The sequence below is a fragment of the Lipophrys pholis genome, assembly GCF_963383615.2.
Source record: "Lipophrys pholis genome assembly, contig: SCAFFOLD_802, whole genome shotgun sequence".
Lineage (NCBI taxonomy): Eukaryota > Metazoa > Chordata > Actinopteri > Blenniiformes > Blenniidae > Lipophrys > Lipophrys pholis.
The window spans coordinates 510-11,979 of record NW_028292264.1 but is presented as its reverse complement, the minus strand read 5'-3'; the positions used below and the strand labels follow the sequence as shown (position 1 = coordinate 11,979).

Below are 11,470 nucleotides of genomic sequence, written 5' to 3'. Positions count from 1 at the left end.
CTCATCTGTAAATGACAAATTATCTGTAATCTGTATAATCTGGTGTCAGTGGGATTAAGATGCTTGAGAATCTGATAGTAGTGGAAGAAGATGTAAAAATAGAGGTTTGTTAATATTGCTAAAGCTCACGGTGAAGTTCAGAGAGACAACAGCAATGAGCTTCAGGTACAATAAGTTATTGATTACAGAATAGTAATCCATTACTACTTTGTCGTGGGATTACAGCAAGTAAAGTTAATGATTTGCATCATTCAAACAGTTTTTCTTACACTGAACTTTTATTTTCTGTATTTGTCATTTATATAAACTATTTGTTATGAAGTGGAGTTAATCCAGCAGGATCTTCTCCTGATCTGTGGAGTGTTCAGAGTAATCAGAGTAATCAGAGTAATCAGAGGTTTGAAAGTGAAGTGTTCTCTGGTTCCTGCAGCGTTGGTGTTGGAGACACCCGAGAGGCAGCGACCTGCTGAGGATGGCGAGTTTCCAGAACAACATCTACCATGAGAAGGACGACGTCAGGTAGGGTGTGTGTGTGTGTGTGTGTGTGTGTGTGTGTGTGTGTGTGTGTGTGTGTGTGTGTGTGTGTGTGTGTGTGTGTGTGTGTGTGTGTGTGTGTGTGTGTGCAGACGGTCGGGCTGAGCCTGGTGTGTGTGTGTGTGTGTGTGTGTGTGTGTGTGTGTGTGTGTGTGTGTGTGTGTGTGTGTGTGTGTGTGTGTGTGTGTGTGTGTGTGTGTGTGTGTGTGTGTGTGTGTGTGTGTGTGTGTGTGTGTGTGTGTGTGTGTGTGTGCAGGAACCTGGAGATGGTTCTGTTCGGCTGCCAGTCCTCACAGTGTGTGGTGGTGGAGCTCGGAGAGGAGCTGCCGTCGCCTCCAGACATCCAGCTGGCTCACAGCCGCCTGCGCGCCCTCTGTCTGGGAGGTGAGGAAACACACTGAACACACACAACACACACTGAACACACTGAACACACCGAACACACACAACACACACACAACACACACTGAACACACTGAACACACCGAACACACACAACACACACTGAACACACTCAACACACACTGAACACACACTGAACACACACTGAACACACACTGAACACACTGAACACACTGAACACACACTGAACACACTCAACACACACTGAACACACACTGAACACACTCAACACACACTGAACACACACTCAACACACACTGAACACACTGCACGCACTGAACACACACTGAACACACACTGAACACACACTGAACACACACTGAACACACACTGCACACACACTGAACACACACTGAACACACACTGAACACACTGCACACACACTGAACACACTGCACACACACTGAACACACTGCACACACTGAACACACACTGCACACACACTGAACACACTGCACACACACTGAACACACTGCACACACACTGAACACACTGCACACACACTGAACACACACTGAACACACTGCACACACACTGAACACACTGAACACACACAACACACACTGAACACACACTGAACACACTCAACACACACTGAACACACACTGAACACACTCAACACACACTGAACACACTGAACACACACTGAACACACACTGAACACACACTGAACACACTGCACACACACTGAACACACTGCACACACACTGAACACACTGCACACACTGAACACACACTGCACACACACTGAACACACTGCACACACACTGAACACACTGCACACACACTGAACACACTGCACACACACTGAACACACACCGAACACACACTGAACACACACTGAACACACTCAACACACACTGAACACACACTGAACACACTCAACACACACTGAACACACACTGAACACACTGCACGCACTGAACACACACTGAACACACACTGAACACACACTGAACACACACTGCACACACACTGCACACACACTGAACACACACTGAACACACACTGAACACACACTGAACACACTGCACACACACTGAACACACTGCACACACACTGAACACACTGCACACACTGAACACACTGCACACACACTGAACACACTGCACACACACTGAACACACTGCACACACACTGAACACACACTGAACACACTGCACACACACTGAACACACTGAACACACACAACACACACTGAACACACTGAACACACCGAACACACTGAACACACACTGAACACACTGAACACACACTGAACACACTCAACACACACTGAACACACACTGAACACACTCAACACACACTGAACACACTGAACACACACTGAACACACACTGAACACACCGAACACACCGAACACACTCAACACACACTGAACACACACTGAACACACTGAACACACACTGAACACACTGAACACACACTGAACACACACTGAACACACACTGAACACACACTGAACACACACTGAACACACTGAACACACACTGAACACACTCAACACACACTGAACACACTCAACACACACTGAACACACACTGAACACACACTGAACACACTGAACACACACTGAACACACACTGAACACACTCAACACACACTGAACACACACTGAACACACACTGAACACACTGAACACACACTGAACACACACTGAACACACTGAACACACACTGAACACACACTGAACACACACTGAACACACTGAACACACACTGAACACACTGAACACACACAAAGATGCCGGCTCAGTGTTTTGAGTTTGGCAGTTGCAGGATTTCTCAGGACAAACGTTCTGTCGGGTTCCATGGTCGTCACCTCAGCGAGGCTCCAGATGAGGTTCTGAGGATTGTAGACGGGGGAGGAGCGCTTTTGTACAAACGGCAGGAAGTGAAACAAAACCAGTATTTGGGACGGAGCTCTGCTTCCTGGATGGTCTACATCAGGGGTCCTGGAGGACCCCCGGTCCTGGAGGTTTTAGCTCCTCCCTGCTTCAGCTTACCTGAATCTAATGATGATGTCATCGCCAAGGTTGTGAAAAAGCCCAATAACAAGCCCCTGATTGAAATCAGGTGTGCTGGAAGTGGGAGGAGCTAAACCTGCAGGACAGGGGACCTGGAGGACCAGGGTTGGACACCCCTGGTCTACATGATCTGATCATCCCAGATTCTCACGCTCATGTTTTGTCTTGCAGATATCTCCACATCGGTGTCCGTCCCCGACGATAAATGGCTCTCCACACTGGAAAGCACCCATTGGCTGGATTACAGCAGGTAGACCTGCTCTGATTGGCCGTTCTGGTGCTGAAGGGTCTCTGGACAAACATCACTGTCTGGAAGAACGACGGCAGACCGCCTCACTTCAAGGATGTTTTATCAATAATAAAAAAACCTCTTTAACACGTCACAGCTGAGCAGAGAGGTCAGAGGTCAAATGGGCGGTTTGGGCTCCATCAGTGTAAAACACTCAGATTCAGACACCAACTGAAGGCCTACACTTCCTCATAACTGACTGCAGGTGGCGCCATCGTGGCTCGTTCAGCTGAAGTACAGTGAAATAAGACTCGGGACCCGTTTCCACGGCAACATTTTCAAGTGAAAACGGAAAACTTTCATAGTGTTTGACACAACTGACTCAACAACGGAGCTCAGAGTCACTGGAGACACTCTCCGACTCCAGCTCCATGGAGCCCAGAGCAGCTGTCCAATCAGAGCAAAGTTTCCTCTGTGGGGTCGTGACTCCCCATCTATATTCTACTTCACTTGGTACTTTTATTTTGACAGTCACCATAATAACAATCTAACTTGATGGTCTGTCCACTAGAATGTCTGTGTTCTCCTCCTGTTAATGTTTAGAGCTCATTGGTGTGTGTGTGTGTGTGTGTGTGTGTGTCTGTCTGTCTGTCTGTCTGTCTGTCTGTCTGTCTGTCTGTCTGTCTGTCTGTCTGTCTGTCTGTCTGTCTGTCTGTCTGTCTGTGTGCGCTTTCAGTACTGAAACTAACAACAGCACCCTCTAGTGGACCAACGTGAAAACTACACCCTTCTCAGAATGTTTCTGTTTCACTGCCAAAGTTTTTCTCAAATGAAAACACCAACTGGACTGTTTTGACTTGAAGCGTTACCGTGGAAACGGGGCCTGGACGACTGTAAGGTGCAGGTCCACACTTCAGCCTCTGGCCCGGAGAATGAAACATCTCCATGTTTTCTCCAACCAGTGAATGACTTCATGTTTCCATAGCGACATGCAGAGGAGTCAGCCAGCTGTCGTCCTGATGATCAGCATAATAGGGCCATATGTAACTGTAACTGTAACTGTAACTGAGCGGTCGTGTGTGAGCCGTGCCTGGTTGTAACCCTCCTCCTGATGTGTGCAGGGCCTGTCTGAGGAAAGCCTCCGAGGTGGCCTGTCTGCTGCGGGGAGCTCACCTGACCGTGGCCCTGCAAGGTGAGTCGTATGACCTGCCTCCAGCTCCATGGTCCCTCTTTCACTATTCACGTTTCACCACACCGGGCCACATGGGGGCGCCACTGAGCTCAGTGCAACACACCCAAGGATGCCACACATACACACTCACACACACTACACACACTACACGCACATCACTACTTCACACACCACACACTACACACACACACTGACACTCAAACACAAAGTGAAATCAAAGGTGAAGTTGGTGACCAACCGGCTGGACTCACTGGACCTGAGGAACTGAGGAAGCCAAGAACCAAGGAACCGAGGAACCGAGGAACCTAGGAACTTAGGAACTTAGGAATCTGGAGGAGAAAAAAACCTCATGACTCTCAGAATGAGACGCAGCAGTGGAGTTAATCTGTAACCTGTGTGTGTGTGTGTGTGTGTGTGTGTGTGTGTGTGTGTGTGTGTGTGTGTGTGTGTGTGTGTGTGTGTGTGTGTGTGTGTGTGTGTGTGTGTGTGTGTGTGTGTGTGTGTGTGTGTGTGTGTGTGTGTGTGTGTGTGTGTGTGTGTGTGTGTGTGTGTGTGTGTGTGTGTGTGTGTGTGTGTGTGTGTGTGTGTGTGTGTGTGTGTGTTGCAGAGGCGGAGGACCGGGACCTGGGCTGCCTGGTGTCCAGTCTGGTCCAGGTGATGTGTGACCCTCACTGCCGGACCCAGTCGGGCTTCCAGAGTTTGGTGCAGAAGGACTGGGTGACGAGCGGCCATCGCTTCTACAGCCGCTTCAACTATCACCGTGACAACGACAAGGAGGAGGTGAGGCTGTACACTGCTAAATACCTGCTAACAACCACTGTCACCATGACAACGACCAGGACTAGCATGCACACTACTACCTGCTGCCCATAACTCCACCAAGTACCTCCCACTGATCCTCCTGTTACCATGACGACAGCTTCTACTACTTGATCAGCTGTTCCTAGCATTCATTGATAAAGTGACAGTGTGAAGCAGCAGGTCACTCCCTCCATGGTGTTGTTGGTCTGGTGACTTGTAATCCCTCGCCATGTGAATGTAATGAGATTACTGCCCCCCCAGGCCCCGGTCTTCCTGCTCTTCCTGGACTGCGTCTGGCAGCTCTGGTCCCAGTTTCCGTCTCACTTCCAGCTGACAGACGACTTCCTGTTGGCGCTGCACGACGCCGTCCAGCTGCCGCTCTTCTCCACCTTCCTGGCAAACTGCCAGCGGGAGCGCTGCAAGCCAACGCAGGTATGGCAGTGACACACACATGCTTGTATATTATGGACCCACCGGTACTGGTACTGGTACTGGTACTGGTATTGGTCCGATACTGCACTGAGTACTCATGAAGGCTCTCTGATACTTCGTATCATATGATGGCATCGTCAGCAGCAGGTGGAGAGGGGAGGAGCCACGTCATGGTTTGAGCTTCATACGGTTCCACTCATTGGATCTATAATCTCATGATTCTGCTGCTTCCTAATCTCTGTCTGGCTTAAGAATGAAGAGAATTATTTATTAAACAAAGATATTCTCACCACATGGTCAGCTGCACAGGACGGTCCATATCACCCTGTCTCACCACGTCTCACACTCTCACCGTGTCCGTCTCACCCCGTCTGTCTCACCTTGTCCGTCTCACCCTGTCCAGAACGTGGGACAGTCCTACACCCCAGTGAACGGTTGGAGGGACGCCCTGCACCCGGACTCGTCGGACCCGTCAGACCCCCCCCTGCCCCCCGTGTGGGACTGGACCCTGCAGCACAACAAGGACTCCCAGGACCGCTTCACCCAGCCCCTCCCTCCGACCCCCCCCACTGCAGCCGCTGCTCAACGGGAACCTCAACACACACCACGACACACACCAGGTGGGTCAGATCACACACACACACACACACACACACACACACACACACACACACACACACACACACACACACACACACACACACACACACACACACACACACACACACGCAGACTTCATCCCTGGTGTGTGATGATATATGAGAGCTCCACTGCCCCCTCCAGTGGTGATCAGCAGAATAGTCACATGATGTTCTCCTGTTCCGTCGGTTCCACCCTGAGACTCCAGTACGCCTAAAAATAATAATAATAAAACTAAAATAAATATAATAGACAGATAAGCGTATAAATACTGTAATCTCACAGTTGGCCCACTTTCTCTGCACACTGATGTTGAGTTTGGCACTTTGGGGGCGGGCATTGCATAGACGGCCTCCCCCTCCTTCTGATTGGTCACTTTAAATGTCACTGTTTCCTGGTCAGAGGTACAGTGGAGACTATCAAGGCTGAGTTAGTGAAGGCGCCTGCAGACTCCAATTAGAACCCATCAGAACCCATCAGAACCAATCAGAACGAGAAAAAGAGTCCGATGGTGACGTCAGCCAGCTGCCGAAAAAATTCATCGTCCGTAAAGAAGCTGTCCAACTCACGGGCCACGCCCCCTCACGGTAGACCACTCTTCCCTCCTAACAGGCCACGCCCCCTCACGGTAGACCACTCTTCCCTCCTAACAGGCCACGCCCCCTCACGGTAGACCACTCTTCCCTCCTAACAGGCCACGCCCCCTCACGGTAGGCCACTCCTACTGATTATAGAGAAGAATGCCTTTAATCTGATGTTAAAGGAGGAAGATGCTCTACAATCTGGATGTTAGAGGAGGAAGATGCTCTATAATCGGGAGGTTAGAGGAGGATGATGCTCTATAATCTAGAGATTAGCGGAGGAAGATGCTCTACATTCTGGATGTTAGAAGAGGAAGATGCTCTATAATTGGGATGTTACTGTAACTTAGTTACTCAGCTCACAGTAATCAGTTACTGGACAGTAACAGTCAGTATGGGCTGCGGTTGTTATAGAAACGTTGTCAACCTGTTGTTCCAGCTGACGGACTCCATCCCCGGCTCGGTGTTCCTGCTCTCCCGGGGAACCTTCTCCTGCCCCGCTAACCTGCCCCCCTGGCGCGGCGGCGGCGCCGCCCTCTACAGGAAGAGCCACCGGAGGGCGCTGTCCTCAGAGAATGTGCCGGGCCTGGAGCGACTGCTGAAGGCCTGGGCCCTGGCTGAGTTCCCCCAGAGTCCCTCCTCCACGTCAGGACCGCCGGGACCCCTGGACCCCTACGAGCCCCTGCTTCCCCTCCTCATGGGGCCATGCGTGGGTCTGTGGAGGGACTGCTACCTCCGGGGGGCGCTGCACGCACAGGTCTGAGGACAACTTCACACAAACATACTTACTGTATTTTCTGGAGTATCACTCACTTTTGTTTTTAGTTCTGATTGATCGGATGTTAAGAAGTGTGTGTGTGCGTGCGTGTGTGTGTGTGTGTGTGTGTGTGTGTGTGAGAGAGTGAGAGGTTGAAAGACGGTGGAGCAGTTCTGATTGGACGGTTTCCCCCCTGCAGGCGTTCTCCCACCCCGTCTCCTCTCACCACGCCCACCCGGTGGAGCGTCTGGCCCGGGAGGTGCAGCAGCTCCAGGAGAGGCTGGTTCAAGGTTCCCCCGGAGTGGACCCCCCCTCCCCCGAGCCCCGGAACACCAACACCAACGCCAACCTGAACCAGAACTCCAACAACGCCACCTTCCTGTTCCCGGCAGCCAGAGCGCCCAGAGCTACAGCGCCCCCGCCCGTCTCCACCAACCACCACCTGCCCTGCAGAGGCAACTCAACAGCCCCCGCCACGACGTCCAGAGACGCCGCCCGCAACAAGCACACCTTCCTGTTTGGGTCCGATCAGCGCTCCCACACTGCTGCCAGTACTGCCAAAGTGCCCAAGAGCAACAGGCCGTCACCTCCCTCCTAGCTCCGCCTCCTAGCTCCAACTCCTCCTCTTAGCTCCTCCTCCTAGCTCCGCCTCCTAGCTCCTCCTCTTAGCTCCTCCTCCTAGCTCCGCCTCCTAACTCCTCCTCTTAGCTCCGCCTCCTATCTCCAGCTTGTCCTGTTAGCTCCACCTCCTCCTCCTAGCGCCGCCTCTTAGCTCCGCCTCCTCCTCCTAGCTCCGCCTCTTAGCTCCGCCTCCTCCTCTTAGCTCCGCCTCCTAGCTGCAGCTCCTCCTCCTAGCTCCTCCTCCTCGGTATGAGGACCTGAGAGACACATGACCCCCTGCCAGTCGATTGGTGGAACTTCAGAACTGAAGCGGCTTTTGTATATTTGATTAAAAAACGTCTGAGCGCTCCGGAGAAAAACATCGTCGAGAACCTCCTGAAGTCTTGATAAAAAGAAATAAATAATAATACAAGCGTTCTCATGATTTTCCTTGTATTCCCAAATAGAAGAACCTTTTAGTCGGGGGGGTTCCAGAGGGTTCTGGGTGGTTCAGGGGAGTTCTGGAGGGTTTCGGAGGGGTCAGGGGGGTTCAGGTTTCTTTTCATCAGATTATTGCCTCCTCCTCCTCCTGCTCCTCCTCCTGTTCCTGCTCCTTCCTCTTCCTCTCCCCCACCTGTTCCTCCACCTGTGCCTCCCTCCTGGTCCTCCTCTCCCTCCTCCTGTTCCTCCTCCTCCCTTCTGCTCCTCCTCCCTTCTGCTCCTCCTCCTCGCCCTCCACCTGTTCCTCCACCTGTGCCTCCTCCTGGTCCTCCTCCTCCTCTCCCTCCACCTGTTCCTCCACCTGTGCCTCCTCCTGGTCCTCCTCTCCCTCCACCTGTTCCTCCACCTGTGCCTCCTCCTGGTCCTCCTCTCCCTCCACCTGTTCCTCCTCCTCTTCCTGCTCTCCCTCCCTCCTGCTCCTCCTGCTCCTCCTCCTTCCTCCTCCTCTCCCTCCACCTGTTCCTCCTCCTGTTCCTCCTCCTCCTCTTCCTGTTCCTCCTCCTCCTCCTCCCTCCTCCTCCTGTTCCTCCTCCTCCCTTCTGCTCCTCCTCCTCTCCCTCCACCTGTTCCTCCTCCTCCTCCTCCTCCACCTGTTCCTCCACCTGTTCCTCCTCCTTCTCCTCCTCGTCCAACCAGGAGTTCTTCACCAGGAGGCTCCGCTGCTCCAGATGTGCTGCTGAAGTGTCCACGTCTTTCATAGAACCTCCGTCCAGAGGTGACGGAGGTTGACCTCTGGGCGGAGGTTGACCTCTGGACGGAGGTTGACCTCTGGGCGGAGGTCGACCTCTGGACGGAGGTTGACCTCTGGCTCCTCGGCTTCATCAGTTTTTGTTTGAAGGTCCAGAGATTTGCCAGATGTAGATAAAATGTTTTTTAATTATCACGTTTTGACTCAATTAATTTGAAAGTTTGTCTGGCAATCAGCTCTGTTTTCACAATAAAAGCTCTTAAATCACTTTAATCACTTTATTTTGGCGGTGTTTCTTACTGATTAAGAAATAATTATCATAATTAATATGGATGTGTACTGCAATGCCTCGTGTTTACGTGTCACGCACAGCGTTTGTTGTTTTGAAAGTATTTTTCTGAGTTATATTGGAGAGAATATTGATAGAAGGCAGCAGCACAGCTTGGATTCCACAAAGTGAAAGCTTCTTGTGCACGGCTCACAAACTTGATCTTTTTTTTAATAAATCTTGACAGGACGTTCTAGACACGTTAAAACAGCGGAGCTCTGGACATTTGAAAACCCTGCAGCGCTTCCTGTGCAGTCGGCTTTAGAACCAGAATCATGTTGGTCTCTGCTGCACCGCAAAATAAACATTCATCTTCACACAACTTCATGGAAACGCTCTGACTCCGTCTCCATGGAAACGGCTGAAACTCTGGTCCTGGTCCTGGTCCTGGTCCTGGTCCTGGTCCTGGTCCTGGTCACCACTTTCACCGCCACATTTCCCTGTTTGTGTCCAGTTCAAAACTCACTCTGCATCAGGACACACATACTGGTAACAATCCAGCTTGGTACTCTTATTTTGACAGGCACCATAATAACAATCCAGCTTGGTACTCTTATTTTGACAGGCACCATAATAACAATCCAGCTTGGTGGTCTGTCCACACTAGAATGTCCGTGTCCTCCTGTTCTTCATGTTTCTAGAGCTCATTCTCGTGTGTGTGTGTGTGTGTGTGTGTGTGTGTGTATGTGTGTGTGTGTGTGTGTGTGTGTGTGTGTGTGTGTGTGTGCTTTTAGTACTAAAACTAACAACAGCGCCAACTAGTGGACCAACTTGGAAAATCCATTGTTCGCTCTGCTGTTCCCATGGAAAACGGACATTGTTTTCAGAAGGTTGTAGTTTAAGCAAAACGTTTTACTGAAGCAGAAGATTTCCAAAAAAAAACATTTCCAGTGGAAGAGTCCTGGTCCTGGTCCTGGTCCTGGTCCTGGTCCTGGTCCTGGTCCTGGTCCTTCAGCCCCAGAGGCTCTGCTGCTGCAGGAGGCTGCAGGACGGACCCAGGCCCCCCAGACCCGGGCCCCCCAGACCCTGGCCCCCCAGCAAGGATGGGCTCCCCAGCGAGGACAGATCTAGGCCCCCCAGGCCCCCCAGATCCTGGCCCCCCAGTGAGGACAGACCCAGGCCCCCCGGGCCCCCCCCAGCTGGCGCAGGGCCTTGCAGAGGGGGCAGGGGTAGTGGCACAGCCCCTCGATGTCCTGGAAGGCCAGGTTGACGATGTGGCGGCGGCAGGAGTCGCAGTTACAGGTGACCACAGGACAGGCGCTTCAGCCGGGCATCATGGGAGATGCAGCTCTGGCAGTGCGGCGGGTCGGAGCCCAGCGACAGCGAGCCGGTCAGGGAGCTGCTGGCCAGGCTGCCGGCCGGACTCCAGCTCAGCTTGGCCGGAGACCTGGAGGAGGAGCCACAGTCAGTGTGGGCGTCGGCCTGCTAGTCTGAGTACCACGGTACCATTCACCACAAACAAACATTTGATGGGCCCGTGGGCCTTTCTGGGTTCTTTTCAGGGTTTTTAGGTTTAGTGACATCACACACTCAGGCTTCCCTGGTGGGCGGGGCTTCCTGGTGGGCGGGGCTTCCTGGTGGGCGGGGGCTTGTGGCTAAAATGAGGATTCCCACAGAAAAGCATAGTTTTTAAGGTCACATGACTCAATCAAAGTGGTGTTATGTGGGGGGGGGTCTGGTGGGGGGGGTCAGAGTGGTGTGATGGTGGGGGGTCTGGGTGGTTGTTATGGTGGGGGGGGTCTGGTGGGGGGGTCAGAGTG

The 11,470-nt window shown here is 52.1% G+C and overlaps 1 protein-coding gene across 1 annotated transcript; it reads left to right on the top strand.

Annotated features, from left to right (window-relative positions):
• Positions 1-430: 430 nt before the first annotated feature.
• On the top strand, positions 431-8,317 carry mtmr11 (myotubularin related protein 11; the record flags this gene model as incomplete). Its single annotated transcript, XM_080493709.1, is given in 10 exon segments — positions 431-519; positions 791-918; positions 3,134-3,212; positions 4,313-4,383; positions 4,991-5,163; positions 5,446-5,616; positions 6,020-6,165; positions 6,167-6,236; positions 7,276-7,593; positions 7,793-8,317. Coding segments are annotated over 10 exon segments (1,644 nt in total), but the record flags the coding sequence as incomplete, so codon positions are not given.
• Positions 8,318-11,470: the final 3,153 nt, after the last annotated feature.